Here is a 19,894-nt window from a genome sequence, read left to right on the forward strand (position 1 = left end):
ATATAACAGGCCCCAGAAAGGGTGAGCCCAGGGCTAGTCATAAGTACCTTCTGATAGCTGGACCTGTGAATGCAGATGCTGTAATGCTCCTTTCCACCTCTCTGCCGCATGGACATATTTTCATTTTGACAGAGAAACGCTGTGCTGCAGGTAAGGCTCGACTTCATCCCATGCTGTTCGCCCTGAGTAACACCTTGCCTGCAACACCGACTCATTATCAGGTCTAATAGAAAAACAGGTATCGTCTGATCTAATTAATTTTTTTTAGCACATTACTTGCATAAAGTGCAATTTTTCAGTGAACACTTTTGACCTACAAGTATGTTTTCATCGCCAATTAAATTAGTAGAAACCTTCTGCTGTGCCCCCCCTCCCTCTTTAAGCTGTGCATTAATTAGGCAAAGTCTCATTAGGTTTTTTTAATTAACACTCGCTCCCAAATCGTGCTTGTGTTGGAATACATTGACAACACTTGGCCAGAGAGGAGCTGGGGATGCCTTTGCCGCACTCGGACTGACATATATGGAGCATGAAGGGAGATGTTAACATCACTATCTGACAGCACAGCACTGCACGTCCCAAACAATTACTGAAGGCTCCAAAGTACCTCCTTTCCGTCTTAATCCATTATTATCACCAGGACAAGACTCGAAACCAATATCCGTCCTTGCAAAAATGTTCAAACCAGCCCACACTGCAGGAAATGTTGACTAGACTGCTGAAACTGGTGTCTATTTGGGTCATTCTCACCAAGTACTCCCCAGCCTCCATCCCTTCAGGAAAATGCTAGAGCACCAAAATGCTTGAATTAATATCAACCACTGGTAATTACTCAGCCGCATTCCAGGCAAAGCGTAATTTAGCACATCATGCCACCTCAGTTTGGACCCAGCCATATGCAAATCAGTCATGACCCTGCTCCAATGGGAACAGGCCAGACCCAAACTGCCAGGCTACATTCTCCCTGAACTGGACCACAAGCAACTGAAGACAAGGTTCACCTATTTTAGTGCTCATTAGTCGGATATAGCCTGGTGCCAGTGGTACAGGGCGCACAGGATATCACACTCAAGTATACAAAAAGTGATGGATAGAATGCTTGAATTAATCTCATCAGCTGGTAATTTTTCAGGTCACATACCGGGATATTGTTATTTTTCATGCCATGACACCTCAGTTTGGGCCCAGCCATATGCAAATCGCCCTTGAACCTGCTCCAGTGGGAATAGTCCAGCCTGGACTTCCAGGCCAGTTCCTCTTTGAACCAGAGCACAAGCAACCCAGCATTGGCTTTGCCCTTATCAGGGCTTAACAGCCAGGTATAGCTTGGCTTGAGTGGCACAGCGCACAGTGTGCACGTGACCCACACCTGTGCATACCTGTCACACCAGGGCTCAAAATTGAGAGATACAAAAACTGTTAGTTGCTTATGTTCTGGAGAACGTCACTAGGCGGCCGCAGATTCATTGCAAAAGTGTCAATGTAACATTATTGGGCCAGGTGGAGGCAAGGTTAGATCTCCTTTCGGAATGAGTCAGGAGGGTGGTGTTGTATCATTGCTATTTCCAATATCACAAGTTCCAAAATACGAAGAAGGGTAGGAGAGAGTAGACTGCTAATGCTGCAGACAGAGCCGCTTGAAAGCTCTGCAAGAGTAGATGAGGGAATGCTGCAGATCTGGTGATCTGGTGACTGCAAGTGATTCTAAACTGCTGCAGAATCTACCCTTTGTGAGGACCAGAGGTGCTGGAGAACTGGTCCCCTGGTTTATGTGGAACAGGAACCCTATCACTTCCATGTTTTCCTGTATAGCCGGTGCTCGGCTTTCCTTCATACTACCCCTTCCTAGCCCCTAACAGTGTCTTCTTCAGGATGACTGTGCTCTTCTAGGCTCCTCACTCTCCTTCCTGAACATGTGTTATTAGTTCTGTGTGTGCAGCTGCCTTTTGGTGTCAATTATGTATTCCAGTGTGAGAAGTGTTTGGAAGGGGAAGTGCACAGTTAATTTCTGACTTTACCTGTAACCCTATTCATCTGACACAATATAATCTAGCATTTCTGACTTAAAACGCTGTGGGTTTAGTTCAACTTATTAGAAGCCTGTTTAGAAGATAGAAACTCCTCTTGGAATTCAAGGGCTTTAGTGAAAGTAAAGTGGGGTCAAGCTCTTCTTCTGTCCTGAGACAGAGCTGATGAAAACTTGCTTCTAACAACTCTGCCAGTTAGGAGTTTAAAGAGACAAGAGGAGAGGAATTAAATGCATCATTAAATGAGCATACCTGCTCAGAGAGCCAAAAGGTCTAGAGGATGATTGATGTCTGGCGGGGAGAAAAGGTAGCTGGGGTTCAAGCGGATAAAAGATGCAGGGCCATGCAGGAGGGAGGAAGATCCCCCAAAAAGCTGCATCGGATAGCTGACAGATGGTAACACGTGTATGGTAGAGGTGTTGCATATGTGCTGCATGGGCGTTATGCACATATACAGAGGCCTGCACAGTTACAGGCAATTGAGTCTTCGAATCCCACCAGTCTGAGTCATTACCAGCACCACCTTTGTCCCCCCATGAGGATGGATGCAGTGTCCGCGAATTATTCGCTTCTCCCGCACTGTGCCCATAGTGTACCTTGCAAAATGACAGCTCCGCCATGCGCAAGCAAGGGAGCTAGCGGTGCTGGTGGCTTTGCTGTTCTCTGTATTTGAGCGTTGCATGAACAGCAGCTGTACTTTTTGTACCTATTTTGTGTGTGTTTGTGCATGTGTGTGTCCACACTATCTATAGATGTTCCTAGAGAAAATACATGTGTACACCAGGGCTAGACTGGGAACCCAAAGCAGCCCTTGCAAATGTTGTCAGACCAGCCCCCATAAAGTGCCTAGGGAGTACAGCCAGTGAGCCGGACCACTACAAGAAGGTTTAAGGGGGTTCTCCCCCCAATAAAGGTTTGACCAAAATGGTGAATTCTCCAATACATATTTCATTATATATATACGATTCTATTAGCTTCTAAAGCATAGTTGGGTGACTTTAGGGTGCCCCAGGATTCAACAATCTTTGTTGGGGCCTTTCAATGATTCCCTTACTATCACCTTGCAACAGGGCCTCGCATCTCTTCATATGCACTCTTTCACAGGTAATTGTTTTATAGAGCCTCTCACACCAATGTAGGGTGTTGGAGCACTTTACATCACACACAAATAGAGAGACACTGAATTATACGTGTGTAAATCAGTGTATAGAAAGTATTACATAAGAAAAGGGGGACTACAAGATGTAGTATACAAATGTCACAAATCAATGGGGGGGGAAAGGAATATGTGATCAATTCAGTTTCCTTAGGTTATATATCATCTAATCAAAATAGGAAGGATCACTTGTCCTGCACAACATCGGGTATCCGGGATTTGTTCTTTCTAGTCCCAATTAAAAACCCTCATGCACGTGTTAATGGATGGTCCCGTCAAGCGGTATATCTTGATTCTCTGCTAGCCCTCACACGTGTCTGCATAATCATAGGGTTTTGTAGTTATGCAGAAAATTGAAATTAAAAGCTTTTTTCAGCAACCAAGCTCCCTACACACCGGATGGAGATACTACCTTACGAAAGAAATCCTCCTTTTGCCCTTTGAATACGCAAGTACCTATTGAGATACTCGCTTTTGAACAAGCCATAATGAAAGAAATCGATGGCCTTAAAGACAGTACAGAAAAGCCCTTCCAGAACCTATCCAGAGCCGAACAACAGGCGTTAAACGAACTGAAAAATGATGGAGAAATCATCATTAAACAAGCGGATAAGGGGAGGGATAGTTCTCCTCTCTAAGGAAGGCTACAACCAGCAATGTCTAGAGCTACTCTACGACCAAAAATTCTACAGAGTGATCACTACTGATCCAACCCCCAGATTGCAGAGGACTATCACGCTAATGGTAACTGAAGCAGAAACCAATGACTGGATCTCAAAAAAGGAGGCGGAATTCCTCGAGATCACGAACCCTTGAATACCTTACTTCTATTCTCTGCCGAAAACGCACAAGGCACGTATGCCTCCGCTAGGGAGACCAATTGTCTCCGGCATTGGTTCGGTACTAGAACCTCTGTCACAATTTGCGGATCAATACCTCAAGCCAATAGTACAGAGAACTCCAACTTACTTGAAGGACACCAGGGATCTTCTTAATCTCCTCAAATATTTTAACTACTCAGAGGAAAACATGATTCTGGTAGGACTCGACGTGGAGAGCCTTTATACCAGTCTGCCCCAGCAAAAAACTCTCGAAACTTTAGAGACCATTATCTTCAACAATGACTGGGACTATAAAACACCAAGGCATTTTGTTCTAGAATGCTGCAGGATGGCTCTCACTGAAAATTACTTTCTGTACAATGATACCATGTACCAAGAATGCCATGGTACTTCCATGGGGAGCACGTTTGCTCCAAGTGTAGCTGGACTATACGTGAGCAATTTTGAGGAGGAACATGTACACAATCCCGTCAATCCCTACCAAGAACAGATATTATTCTGGCGTCGATATATTGACGACGTCTTATTGATCTGGGAAGGAGACATGGAGAGTCTTGTCAACTTCCATGCTTGGATCAACACCAGTGATGAGTGGCTAAGGTTCACATATACAGCTGATAAAAAGCAATTAGATTTTTAGACATCACCATTTATGTGGAGGGCCCAACTCTACAAACAAAGACCTACTTTAAACCGACCTCAAAAAACAGTTTACTCTCCTTCCAAAGTTTTCATCCTAGACAACTAAGGGAGAATCTCCCTTATAGTCAATTCCTCAGGCTGCGTAGGAAGTGCAGCAAGGTCACTGAATATAAACAACAGGCTAACGACCTAAGTGGAAAACTGGAAAGAAGAAATTACCACAAAAAAGTCATCGCAAAATGTAAAAATAGAGCACGGAATCAAAATAGAGACGGACTCCTGGAACATATGCCAAGAGAACAAGAACCTGACATCCTTACTTGCGTAACTACCTATGGCCCGGCAAGCAACAAACTGAAGAAGATAGTGAACAAAAATTGGGGAATGCTCACTTCAGCTAACATCAAGTGGCCTAAACCCAGATAAAAGAACTCGCAATCTGAAGGACATACTGGTCCACACAAGACCTCCACCAAAAAAAACATTGGCTGTAACGAATTCACTGTGGGATACACGCCCGGTGGTTGGACATTACCTCTGTGGGTCTTGTTCCGTGTGTCCTCTTACCAAAGTCACCAAAGAAATACAGTTATTGCCTGATTTCAGATGGAAACTCTCAAACCACACGAATTGCAATACAAGCCATGTGATCTACATGATCACATGCCATGGTGGAAAACGCTACATAGGCATGACGTGCAGAAAAGTCAAGCAGCGCCTGTGTGAACACCGTAGCAACGTCAAATGCAAAAAAATGACAACTAAAATGTCTAACCATTATCTAGAAGCAGGCCACACAATCAATGACCTCAATTGGGTAATTCTGGAGACTCTGAGTAACATAGACCACAATGCAGAAAGAATTCTCTATGAGAAAGAACAAAGGTGGGTGCACAGACTCAGAACTGACCAAGATGGACTCAATGACAATATTCCGTGGGGAAATATTTACAAATAAAGAATCATTTGAATTTAACCTGCTAACCAACCAACGGTGAACAACTGAAACCTACCAATGATATGATTAAGAGAATTGTACTGGTAATTGTCACAGAAAAACTGAAACACAAATGGATCCAGGAATTAGGACCACCCATTGTAGTGTTATGGTCCTCCTTATCGATAGATCATCATGTTCAAGGAACCCTCTAAGAACAGGACATGTTCTGCAAACCTTTGGGACAAGTGCGGTCTCTATGAGAACCAAAACCTATATGCACTTCATCTTAATTTAACCCTACTGCGAGGCTCTTACAGATTATAAATATATAATTTATGTGCATCAATATTGATAACTAAAAAACAGACTGCTAACAATCGCCGCTAGTCTGTTCTCACTGGTAAACCAAATTACTTAAATGTGCGATCCTCTACTCATTGACCATTTTCAGACCCGTGTATTTCTGATATTATAGTAACATCCGGCCTCTACTATTAATACTTGATCACAGATAAACAATAATTTAGAAAACAGACCGCCAACTACAACATTAGTCTGTTTACACTCGCGTAATTCGGACCCGGAACAAGACTCATTTCCGGGACCAGCAGTGGCAGAGTCAGAACAAGTCGGAAGACGGAGTACCACAGGTAGCAGACAAGGGAGCTCCGACAAAATCGTAAAGTATCTGCAAACTTTATTACATTCTCTGAAACTATATTCATTATCATAGCAGGCCTCCCTGACCCACATGGATCCTGATGAGGTTTATTAAAGCCGCAAACTGAGGTATGTGAAATGCGCCATTTATGTGTGTACCTCAGCGTGTAACGATCACAAAACTTGTAAGAGTGTTGAGAGACACGAACATTTGCCTGTGCACTTTTACACTACTGTTAACACAAGGTGACTCGGGCGCCCAGGTTCCTTATTGGTGTCTAGAAGGGCGATACTAGAGGGACATAAGACTAAAGACGCCACGTATAAGTTCAATTGAGTCAGCCTTATGCACAGAGAACAACCGCCATAACGACCTAAAAAACAAAAGTAATATTAAATCGACCTTGTCTAATTCGACAACATAGTGAACTTGTGATATGCATTCCCACTGAGAAGGAAAACGGATGTTTTACATAATATTATGCGGGGGTCTTGCTAGAGTAGATGAGTAGAATAAGGAATAGAGAAAACTTGCCATTCCTGATAACAACCAGGTATGAACCTGAAATTTGCTATTAATGAGGAAGTCGACCCTGACCATGAGTTAGGGAGTTCAGTTTGGAAGTATTGCTATTTTCTAGTTGCTACACCATTGTGCGTTTTATATGTTCCTGGTATTTGAAAACCAGTTGACTAGTCTTGTGTTAACCCAAAACCCCAGTCCCTTTGTCTAGTTTGTCTTTTCTATTCACAGGTACCCTATGACCTCTTGAGAACTCTATAGATTGAAGTTCAACACAGATACATTAGGTAATACCTAGATGTACTATTCACATATAGAGACATTAGAAGTCTCTATACACTTCACACCCTGGTCCTGAAGAAAGCCCACCTGACCGATTGGCGACTAATGGCTGAAACATGTCGACCTAGAGCACACCTTAGTGTGAGAGAGTCATCAACACTCTCAATCACCTATATTGTTTTTACTGCCTCCGAGAAACCAGAACTATTAAAATTCTTCTCTGGCTTTGAGAGACTTTTACCAACTTTCACTATACCCTATCACTGTCACTATCACTGATCACTACTGTTTTTAACAAAGGCTATTACCTCCTGGTGGAGGCTGCATAACTACAAAACCCTATGATTATACAGACACGTGTGAGGGCTAGCGGAGAATCAAGATATACCGCTTGACGTTACCATCCATTAACACGTGCATGAGGGTTTTTAATTGGGACTAGAAAGAACAAATCCCGCATACCCGATGTTGTGCAGGACAAGTGATCCTTCCTATTTTGATTAGATGGTATGCAAATGTCTTCCATACTGGTAGGTATTTTTTATGAGTGCTTGGTCTGAAGAAGCACAAACTCAGGATTCAGAACATAACACAGTGGTTAGGGTTGGCTTTACTAATAAAAATGTATTTCTTCCCAAACAAACCCTTTTTAGCAACGACTAAAAAATAAAAGTAACTTTCGAACCTGTACCATGTAGTTTGCATGCAGCTCTTTGATGACACTTCACAGCTCACTGTGCTAGAATATGTTTGTAACTTATGAACTGCACAGTAACAAAAGGGTCTCTGTGACAAAAGCAGTAACCCAATAACTAATGCACATAAAATACTGTTCTGTGAGCTGCATTGTACATGTCTTTTGCAACAGGCATATTATCCATCCGCGCTACTTTTGCTGAGTAAAAACTGCCACTAGACAAAACTCCAATCACTCTCCAGCAGGTACATTAATCACCAGAGTTATATTGACACTTTTATTGTTGCCTGAAAACTACTGGACCTACAAGAAACTCTACAAAAGCTGCTTTCAAAATTACTGCGCTACTACAAAAACGCACCCCAGTAACAAAACCGCCCACCCACTTCCAGCCTCCCAGGGAAACGCCTGATGCTCGGTCCGGCCAGCTCGGCCTTGGTGTATACACAGTAGCATGCACTGCTGCTGCGCTTGGTGTACCTGTATTGTGATTTGATGTGTGTGTTAGGGAAGCTTTCATAGCTGTTGCCCATGTTGCTCTGTGTAACTGAAGAATGTTGAAATACTATCTCTGTGTGGAAGCCAAAACGATTGGCTGTGTCAGTGCTTGTTTAAATTGGTCTTACTCGGCTAACTACGTAGAATCAAGGAGATTCCAAGTCTCAGGAGTTTAGGAACTAGGCACCATGGGCCAGATGAAGGAGCCCTAATACCGATCGGAAACGGCCGATTTCGGCCGTTTCCGACCGGTATTAGGGTTTTCAGATGTAGGGGCATGTTATTTTAAGAATCGGTAATTTTACAGGTTCGGTAAATATACCGATTCTATAAAATACCGAATCAGTATATTTACCGAATCGATAAATCCATATGTAGGTGACACTCCTAAGAGTGCCACAGGCCCTTAAGAGTCGGTATTTTACCATACAATCCTATTGTGTGGTAAAAAACCGAATTCAGGTGTGCATGCACATCTGTGCATGCACACCTGTGCAATGTGACACACAGACATGCCCTTAGGGCATGTCTGTGTGCCAAATGGCTGTATTTGGGGTGCTAGAGGGTGTCAAAGTGACACCCCCTGCACCCTTGCTGCAAACGGTATTTACTGAATCGGTAAATACCGATTCGGTAATGCCCATTGATTCCTATGGGCTTCAATGTCCATAGGAATCAATGGGCATTACCGAATCGGTATTTACAGAATCGGTAAATACCGAATCTTAACGATTCGGTATTTACCAATTCTGTAATACCTACATCCCCCCCTCTATTTTACCACTTCTTAAATACCGAATCGGTATAATTCGGTATTTAAGAAGTGGTAAAATAAAATTACCTACATCTAGGCCCATATTTATAAAAACCTTTTTGTAGGTTGCCGTTTGCACCCGCAAAAAAGCATTATGTGATGTACATACTTTTCAAATCAGTACTTACAAGTGGCGTTATTAGGGCGCCTCTTACGCATACTGATACGTAGTGGTATTTATTCATGTTTTGCGACCGAATTCCGGGTGCGAAACATTAATATTTTACTAGCACCTCGAAGGAAATTGTAACACATTCACAAACGGAAAGGGGTCCCCTAGGGACCCCTTCTGCTTTGAAAATATAAACAATAAATATTTTTAAGAGCATCCAGTAGTCCCACAGACCCTTTCAACATGTACATGAACCCACTCATCAGTGTTCTCAGATGAATCACATTCTCCCTGAACTCCCTTCAACTTTGGATGTCCTCTGAGTGGGAACACAGAGGACAACCAGACCTATTTTAAGGTTTCCTGAGCATCACATAAATTCACTAGCTTAGCCAACAAGTTTTGAGGAGTTGATAGAGAAAAGTAGCCTCATACTAAATGGGGCACAAACAGAGGTCGACCCCTCTAATATGCCATCCTTTTTCAGACATCCAATCTCCACAGCTGTTTTCAGAATTAACCTATGGATCTACCTGGGGAGCAATCAAAGTATGTTCACACAAATAGGTGCAGTGAGCACCAGCGGCGACCGGCACAGGTAAGCATGGTGGGGTGGGGCAGTGAAACAGGAGGGGAAGCCAACAGATGACTGAATAGATGTTATTGATTTTTTTATTATATCTATTCAGTCGTCTGTGGACTCCCTCCCCACCCCTCGCTGCCTCACCGCGTGTACCTGTGCCAGCCGCTGCTGGTGAGCACAGGAGCCATTTTCAACTGACAATGGCCTTTAGCTACTTACCCTCACAACTATATGCAGTGGAATGGGCACACCAACCTCCAAGAATGCCAGCAAAACACAGACATAAAGAGATAAAACACTGCCTCAAGTATTGACAGCCTCTCAGTAAGGCTCAGGGTAAGATTCAAAACTGTCTGTCTCCCCTCCAGATGCACAGGAGGCACTGATCTGCCAGCTCAGCAGCGAAAATATTCCCTAGAGTTTTGCTGCTTTCTTTGTTTCCAAGTTTCGTCCGCAAACTAGCAGACTCATGGAAGTCCCACTGTATTTCCATCATCTTTTCGGCCATTTTGTAAAGCATTTTTACTGTCTTTATTGATTTAAGAGAGGGTTCCTTTCATGCGAAGATGTTCGGTACATTAAAAATTTTGGGTTGGTAAATCTCCATCCGAAACTTCACCCACTTTGCTATTTTAGGCCTTGTCCTGTACTTAGCCATATAGTTTAGTGTGCTTTGTGGTGGGTTGATGATGATCTTTTTCACCCCAGCAAATTCAAGTGACCAACATTTTTAAAAAGTGCTCACCCATTTAACTCCTTGTGTGCTTAGGACGGACCCCGGCCGTCCTACGTAACTCTGGGCGTGTGCTCAGGACGGCCGCGGGGCGTCTGAACGCAGCCGATTCCCCAGTGCAGCGCAAATTTCGCGCCTGCGCTGGAGAATTAATCAGTGGGCGGTGTTTGGACGGCCGGGGGCCGTCCTGAGCACGCCAGGGGTTACGCCCCCTAATTACATCCCCGCACCGGGGCGGAATTACCACCGCAGGGAAGGGGTTAAGAGGTAGACATCTCAAAACACAGAATCTTTACAGGTTCAACATTTTTCATTAAAATTCCTAATATCATATCTGTAAAAACAGAGGTCAGCTACTACATACATGATATTTTCCACTCTTTATTTGAAATTGGTTCAGGAGGACAGGCCTACAGGCTTTGACCCAAGCCTACCTGCACATAGAAAATCTATTTCACAAGCACCTCTCATTTGTCTCTACACAACTATGCAGTTAATCAATCATGCAAAATAAACCTCAAGGGAAACCCGTAAGATATCAACAGAGGGAGGTAGTAAGGACAAGAACAGAGACCCCCAGGTTATATTAACAGTGTCGATGCTGCACTGGTTGACAAGTCCAGATCCACTCCGGCACCTTTAAATCACACATTCAGCAGCATACTCTCAAGACATGGACATCCAGTCATACTGACCCCTTTATACGGTCAGAGACCAGTTGCAGCATAGTCATCAGCACCGCCAGCTCCCATGCTTATGCATGGCGGAGCTGTAATATTGCAATGTACACTAAGGGCACAATGGGGGTGAAGGAAATAATTCACGAACACTGCATCCTCACAAGGGGGCAAGGGTGGTGGTGGTAATGACTCAGACTGGTGGGATTCGAAGACTCAATTGCCTGTAACTGTGCAGGCCTTTGTAGATGTGCATAGTGCCCATGCAGCACACATGCAACACCTCTTTCACACATATGTCTTACCATCTGTCAGCTATCTGATTCAGCTCTTTGGGGGAACTTCCTCCCTCCTGCATGGCCCTGCATCTTTTATCTGCTTGAACCCCAGCTAACGTTTCTCCCCGCCAGCCATCAATCATCCTCTAGACCTTTTTTGCTCTCCGAGCAGGGTATGTGCATTTAATGATGCATTTAATTCCTCTCCTCTTGTCTTTTTAAACTCCTAACTGGCAGAGTTGTTAGAAGCAAGTTTTCATCAACTCTGTCTCAGTACAGAAGAAGAGCTTGACCCCACTTTACTTTCACTAAAGCCTTGAATTTCAACAAGAGCACCTGTCTCCTAAACAGGCTTCTAATAAATTGAACTAAACCCACAGCTTTTTATATTAGAATTCCTGGATTATATGCTGTGCCAGATGAACAGGGTTACAGGTAAAGTTAGAAAATAACTGTGCACTTCCCTCTCCAAAAACTTCTCACACTGAATACATAATGGACATCAAAAGGCAGCTGCACACACAGAACTAATATCAAATGTTCAGGAAGGAGAGTGAGGACCACAAAAGAGCACTGCCAACCCAAGGACACTGCTACAAAGGGGTAGTACGGAGGAATGTCGAGCACCGGGTATACAGGAAAACGTGGAAGTGATATGGCTCCTGTTCCACATAAACCAGGGGACCAGTGCTCCAGCACCTCTGGTCCTCACAAATAGTAGATTCTGCAGCAGTTTGGAATCACTTGCGTTCACCAGATCTGCAGCATTCCCTCATCTACTCTTGCAAAAAGTTTGAGCGGCACTGTATGCGGCTTCAGCAGTCCACCCTGTCCTATCCTTTCGTTTGGGATGTGCAATATTGGAAATAGCAATGATATAAACCAAATGAATAAAACCAGGCCTGGAAAAGTTATTTACATCTAACATGGAACAACTGGAGATCTGTGGCACTGGATTTTGGCCCATGTGTCGAACGGCCAGGGCTCAAATACTGCATGTGCCCTGGTGAAGTTTAACTGGTGACTATCATTCTACTTCTAGCATTTCTACGCCGCCCGCTCACGTGCCGGTTGCTGCCTTCATTACCCTGATACAACCAAGCACTGTCTGGCTCAAAATGGATGTTTTACTATGACACTGCAATTGAGATCCGGGCACCACCAGCTCCTGTGTCTTGAGTACAGACTGGGCCAATTCAGGCCTACCACGTGTCACAATATTACTTGGGTAAGATGTTGTTAACTAGTAACCACAACAGTTCTAAGGCCCTGATTACGAGTCTTAAAACTTCCGTACCATTGGTGGTTGTCCGACCCCCGCCTCCTCAGCGGTTCGACTGCTCAATTACGAGTCAGCTGGTTGGACCGCCACAAGTCCACTGCAATCAATCGGATCCAGCGGTGGTGGTGAAATCGGAGGTCTACGGAGGCGGTGCCGATGCAGTCACGGATTATGACCTGACTTTTTGCAAACCTTTTCATGCGGGGTCCCCGCCTTGAAAAGGTTGGCGGAAAGGCAGGGAAGGGGGCCCAAATAGGTCGATTTTGCCCATTGGTGACTGTTAATGGGGCATATGTTGTGAACTCCTTTAAGTGCACTGTGTGCCATGCACAATATGGTGCATGGTATACAGTGCACCCAACGGGCAAGAGGCAATGAACTGCGGTGACATATGCTTCAGGCTCTCTTTATGAGCCAAAGCATGCCGCCGCCCTTCAACCGCTGATGACACACTGCCAGCCCAGCTGTAGTGTCATAATACGAGGTCAGGGTGCAGTCGGCTTGGCAGTGTTCTCCCGACCGCCGCAGCAGCGGTCGGCGCGGTCGGGCCACCGATCTCGTAATCAGCCCCTATGTGTGTAAAAGGCTGCTTTTATGAGACAGATGCACAGCACATTAACTGTAAAATAACACATGAAAACGTACATTATACAAATATGTATAAAACCTCATTTATTTCTGTTTTTTACAATTAAAAAATACATTATTTTATTTACTTCACTTTAAAATTGCTATTATTTTTGTTTTAAATATATATTTGACTAAATGTAAAAGTATACAATAAATTTAAAATTGTCAAAAAAGAACATTTTAAAAATGTGTGACATCTTTTTATTATGATAAATTTGGTGGGAATCTTAAACACTAAAGGGGTGACATTACTATTACCACTTCAATCTAGACCAAATTGGGGAAGGTATTGGACACTAGCGGGGTGACATTTGCCATTCACACTCCAATATTAAACAACTCAGAGAAGGTGTTGGACACAAAAGGGGTAACAATTACTATTCACAATCCAATGTACACCAACTTAGGGAAGGTGGTGGACACTAAAGGGGTGAAATGTACTATTTCCACTTCCACTTCAATCTAAACCAATTTGGGGAATGTCTTGGAATCTAAATTGGCGAAAATTACTATTCCCACTCCAATCTAAACCAACTCATGGAAGGTGTCGGACACTAAAGGGGTAATATTTTCTATACCCGCTCCAATCTAAATCACCTTGGGAAAGGTTTTGGACACTAAAGGGGTAACAGTTAATATCCCAACTCCAATCAAAACCAACTTGGGGGAGTTGTTGGTCACTAAAGGGGTGACATTTACTCTTCCTATTCCAATCTAAACCAATTTGGAGAAGGTGTTTAACACTAAAGGTTTGACATTTACTGTTCCTACTTCAACCTAAACCAACTTAGGGAAGGTGTTGGATAGTAAAGGGGTGAGGTATATTATTTCCACTACAATCTAAACCAATTATAGGAAGCTGTTAGACAGTTATGGGGTGATATTTACTATTCCCACTCCAATCTAAACCAATTTGAGGAAGATGTTGGACAGTAAAGGGGTGACTTTACTATTCCCACTCCAATCTAAAGCAACTTGATGAAGCTGTTGGACACTAAGGGGGTAAAATTCACTATTCCCACTCGTTTGAATACCTGGGTGTCGAACTCACTGCCAAGGGCACCTCACCCATCAAATTCCACACCATCTACCATCCCCTGTAGAGCGTACCCCTTTCCCCGAAGAACTAACAGACCTAATATCACGGTTCTCTATGACAGACACTAAAGACGTGGTCCTGGGTGACCTCAATATCCAATGGACGACCCAGAAGTCTCCACTGTCCAGAACCTATCCAACCTACTTGAAATATATAACCTCAAACAACTCTGCAATAAACCAACTCACATCAAAGGTGCAACACTGGATGCGATCATTACCAACAATGAACTGGTCTCTCTGAAAGAGATTTCTCCCATTGACTGGTCCGACCACCACCTCATTCTGTTCAAGATTGATGCACTTGTCAGCCACCAACCTATTCGTGATGACAAACCTAAACACTGGACCAGAAACATCAAAGGAAGTCCCTTAATCCGAACTTGAATCCATGATTCATGCCCATCTTCAACTCCAACCCTCATCATGGACGGCCGATGACCTTACTACAAACTTTAACTAAAAAATGACTGAGGTTTTAGACCAAGTAGCTCCACTCAAACTCAAACAATTGAGGCAAACCAAATCAAAACCCTGGTTTAATGTGGAGCTGAATGAGGAAAGGCGTCATCTCAGACAAACCGAAAGGTCTTGGAGACTAAACCCCTAGACCTTACACCTGGCAAAACTTAGATCTGCTAGGCAGGCTTACAAAACACACATTTTCAGTGAAAAGGCGTCTTTCTTCCGCAGCCAACTAGATCTGGCGAAAAACAGACTGAGAGAACTCTTCAACATTATCAAAGGCCAATCAAACTGCACTCCCTCTCAAGAAATCAAAGCCACCAATGAGCGATGTGAAGAAATTGCAACCTTCTTCACTAATAAAGTCTCAAAATTTGATCAATCCTTCATCCATACCGCTAACCCTCCTTCTCTTTTAACCTGCCCCCTTTAACCACCCTTGACCATCCAGAAAGAGTTCTTAACAAGAGCAATCAGGCCTGCCTCCAGCTAAAAAACAATGCACATTGGTCCGACTTTGAACCAATGTCGGAAAACGAGGTCTTCAGTATAATTTCTAACCTAAAACCTTCCTCCCACACTATGGAGCCCATCCCATCCACAATTATAAAATAACTCAACCACACCATTTCCCCTTTCTGGATAAAAAACATTAACGCCTCTCTCACCTCAGGCTGTGTCCCAGACTCCCTTCAACTTGGACATATCACATCCATTCTCAAGAAACCAGGGGCAGATCCTAATGATCTCTTACAACCTCAGACCTATCCCCAACCTCCCATTCCTTGCAAAAACATTGGAGAAATGCGTTCTCCAGCAACTCAACAAACACATTGATGAGTTCAACCGCCTTGACTCACTTCAATGAGAATTCAGGAAAGGCTGTAGCACGGAAAAAGCTATGCTCAACGTCTCTGACGATATTCACAATGCTTTAGATTAAGGTGATGCCTGCCTACTCATCCTTATTGACCTATCTGCGGCCTTCGACACAGTTAATCATACAGCTTTTTGGAGACCTTGTTGAAGCGCTCCAGCATCAATGGCACAGTACTAAAATGGTTCACCTCCTTCCTTCAACACCGCTCGCAACAAATTAAAATCAAACTCCTGTCTCTCGAAGCCAACAAAAGTCACACTTGGGGTCCTGCAAGGATCGATCCTCTCCCCGTCCCTCTTCAATCTCTTCATGGAGCCCCTCATAATCATCTTGAAAAAAGCTGGAGTGCATTCCCACCTTTACGCTGAAGACACCCAAATCTATTTCAAAATCAAGTCTCCCAGCGACATCCAACACCTCAATGCCACACTAACCGAGATCCAAACTTGGTTCAACGCCAATCACTTAAAGCTCAATCCTGATAAAACAGAACTAATCCTATTCTCTCCAAAAAGCAACCATCGTCCAATCCAAGAGTGGCTCAAGAATCTGGTCGCCCTAAACTGCCCCATCGTCCTATCCGACTCAGTTAAGTCTCTAGGCATCACACTTGACAAGAACTGTTCTATGGAGGCCCCCATCAAAAACTCTGCAAAAAGTGCTCTTTTCTCTCTAAAACACCTCAAGAATTTGAAACCTTTTCTTCCCCATGATGACCTCAAGACAGTAGTCCAATCCCTAGTTCTCTCTAAAATTGACTACGAGAACGCCATCCTAACAGGGACTCCAAAAGCTCACCTAGCCCCTCTAAGGGCAGTGTTGAATATGGCCGCTCGACTCGTATATATGGAGTAAAAAGATTTGAACACATCACAAACACATCACTCTAGCTCTCAACTCCCTCAACTGGCTTCCCATGGAAGGGAGGTGTATTTACAAACTGGCCTGTATCACACACAAAAGCCTTCACTCTCCGGCCCCCAACTACCTGAACAACAAACTGGTCAGAGCAGGTCAACCCAGAACTCTGAGAAGCTCCAACTCACTCCTTCTTATTCCTCCGAAACTGAAAAAGAAAACCACACAATACCGATCGTTTTCTGGCAACGCTCCCAGGATGTGGAACGCTCTCCCTAGAGTCCTCAGATGCAATGTTATGTTATGTTATGTTATTAAAAATTTATAAAGCGCGCATACGCCCGAAGGCTTCTTGGCGCTGAAAGAAGATAAAAAACATAACAAGGGGGGAGTCTGCAGGAGTCTTTATTTCAGGTAAGCCTGTGTAAAGAGGTGGGTCTTAAAGGCCTTTCTAAAGGCAAGGAGGTCCTTACTCTGACGGAGGGCTAGTGGCAGAGAGTTCCATAGGGTAGCTGCCAAGAAGTGGAAGCTGCTACCACCTTGTCGTTTTTTCTTGAAGCGAGGTACTTCAAGTAGGTCTTTGTGGGCTGATCTCAGGTTACGTGAGGGAACATATCTTCCGATCAGCTGCCTGATGAATAGAGGTCCCTTGCCTTGCAAAGCCTTAAAGATGATGCACCCTGCTTTGAATTCGGCTCTTTGAGCCACGGGTAGCCAGTGCAGTGTCTCTAAGCCTGATTTGATCGATTCCCATTTGGGTACATTGCAGATCAGCCTGGCGGCCTGATTCTGTAAGTACTGCAGTCTTCTAAGTTGTCCTACAGGTAGGCCAAGGTATAGACTGTTTGAGAAGTCGATGTGGGAGAGAACTAGGGCCATGACCACCTGAATTAAGGCGGAAGGAGTGAGGAAGTGGGCGATTTTCCTAATTTTCCTTAATTGGTAGAATCCGGAGGAAACCACGGTTCCAATTTGGGATTTCAGCGAGAGGTCCTCATTGATGGTTATCCCCAGGCTTTTTACCGTCGAGGATTTCTTAGGGGGAAGACCCATATCAGCAGGCCAGAAGTTTGGGCTCCAACTGATTTCGCTCTTGCCGGGCAGGATCAACTCAGTTTTCCCTGGGTTTAGCTTAAGGTGATTTGAGGACATCCAATTCTGGATTAAAGTCATAGTGGATTGGAAGTCCTCCACGGCATTTGGGGAGTTAAGAATGAAGACTAGCTGCAAGTCATCTGCATAATTATATGCAGTGACTTTGTGCTTTCTCAGGGCGAAAAGAAGGGGCCGCATGTACAAGTTAAACAATAGGGGAGATAACGAAGAGCCTTGGGGCACCCCGCAGAAAGACTTGATTTTGGCAGCGGAGAAAGAGCCTAGGCGGACAGACTGAGTACGTTCAGAAATGAACGATTTCAACCAGGCTAGGGCAGAGTCTCTAAGGCCCGCCTGTTCGACACGATTGACCAGGATAGAATAGTCAACCGTGTCGAATGCGGCGGACAAGTCGAGAAGTACCAGGGCTTGATGAAGGTTTTTATCAGCATTGGACCTCAGGGTGTTCTGAACGGCCAATATTACTGCCTCAGTCGAGTGGCCCGGCCGAAATCCTGCTTGGTTGGGTTGGAGATAGTCTGATTCCTCCACGAAAATAGAGAGGCAGTTGGTGACATGCGCCTCTAGCATTTTGGATAGGAAGGGCAACCATGATATAGGCCGGTAGTTCGTGAGGTCCAGTGGGTCAATACCAGGTTTCTTGGTGAGGGGAATTAGTAAGGCCTGCTTGAAACTGCTAGGCACTATCCCTGAAGTAAGAGAGTCGTTGAGCAGGGGTATCATGCTATTGGGCATGGCTCGACCAATTTCTTTCATGATTTGGGGGGGGCAGACATCCATAGGGGAGCCTGATTTGACTCTAGACAGTAGTCCCGAGAAAGTTTTCAAATCAATGAGGGGGAAAGAATGTAAAGTTGAGGGATTAAAATAGATGTCATCCACTGGGGCGCTAACTGGAAGTGTGGAGATGTTCTGTTTGATCAGTAAGATCTTATCGCGGAAAAAGTCATTCAGGGAATTGCATAACGCTTGTGTGGGGACTACCGGAGGGGAAGTTCTATCGTTGTTGCAAAGATCATTTACTATCCTGAAAATTTCTTTTGACTTATTGGTGGCATTTAGGATTTTGGATGAATAATAAGTAGCTTTATGGTTTTGTAGAGTTTTTTGGTAAGTCTTCCTGGCTAAACAGTATGTGGCCCTGGCTAAAGGGCAGTACTGAGAGCGCCATGTTCTTTCCTTTTGCCTCACTTCCAATTTCAGTTTTTATTAGCTCAGGTGTAAACCATTTGTGTGCATCCGGGCTCCTAGAGCTGCAAAGACGAGTAGGAGGAGCATAGATGTTGGTCGCTGCGGTAAGCCATTCGTTGAGCCGACCATCGGCCTCCTCCACATTAGTGCTGTCAGGGGGAAGGGAGTCGCCTAAAAAGTTGAGAAAGGCTGGCAAGTCCATAGAAGTCCATTTCCTGATGGTTTTACTGGTTTGTAACTTGAAATGGGTGGTCTTGTCTAGCTGGAAGGAGAAGCTTATGCTGTGGTGATCAGACCAACAGCAGGGTTTTATGTCTATTGAGGATAATGGCAAGTTCAAAGACCAGATTTGGTCAAGACTATGGCCCTTCTGGTGAATCTCAGCGTGGATGTGTTGTGTCAGGTTGAGATCACAGAAAAGTTCAGTCATCTCTGCAGCTTGGGGATCCAATGATATGTTGTCAAACCAGAAGTTTCAATCCCCGACCAGAAGTAATTTAGGGTGATTTGTTACTAACGGTGCCAGTAGTTGAGCTAAAGTGGAAGGGAATGTGGCCATGGTTTGGGGAGGGCGATATAGTAAGACCAGTACAAGTGAGCCATTGGAAGTATCTATTTTGGCGACTATATTTTCAGTGTTGGGTAGAGACAAAGATGGGAGCTGTCTAAGTTGGAATTTCTTATTAACAATTATGGCTGTTCCTCCCCCAGTTTTTCCACCTGGGCGTAATGCTGATAGTATATAATAATCTGCAGGTAGGGCAGCTAAAATGTCTGGTAATGAGTCAGGAGTGAGCTAAGTCTCTGTCAATAGCAACATGTCAGGTTGTTTGTCCATAAGTAGTAGAAAAATATCTGACTGGTGTTTGATCATGGAGCGGGTGTTTAGATATATACACCTGAACATGTG

At 44.2% G+C, this 19,894-nt stretch overlaps 1 protein-coding gene across 1 annotated transcript in view; it reads right to left on the reverse strand.

Moving 5' to 3' along the window:
* LOC147659140 (ADP-ribose glycohydrolase MACROD1-like) overlaps nucleotides 1–18,528 on the reverse strand; it is a 106,872-nt gene extending 88,344 nt beyond the window's left edge. Inside the window, exon 1 of the mRNA XM_086951945.1 lies at nucleotides 18,426–18,528. Coding sequence (XP_086808071.1) covers nucleotides 18,426–18,528 — 103 coding nt within the window. The remainder of the gene's footprint in view (nucleotides 1–18,425) is intronic.
* Between the last annotated feature and the right edge of the window lie 1,366 nt (nucleotides 18,529–19,894).

The sequence above is a fragment of the Lissotriton vulgaris genome, unplaced genomic scaffold, assembly GCF_964263255.1.
Source record: "Lissotriton vulgaris unplaced genomic scaffold, aLisVul1.2 SCAFFOLD_1943, whole genome shotgun sequence".
Lineage (NCBI taxonomy): Eukaryota > Metazoa > Chordata > Amphibia > Caudata > Salamandridae > Lissotriton > Lissotriton vulgaris.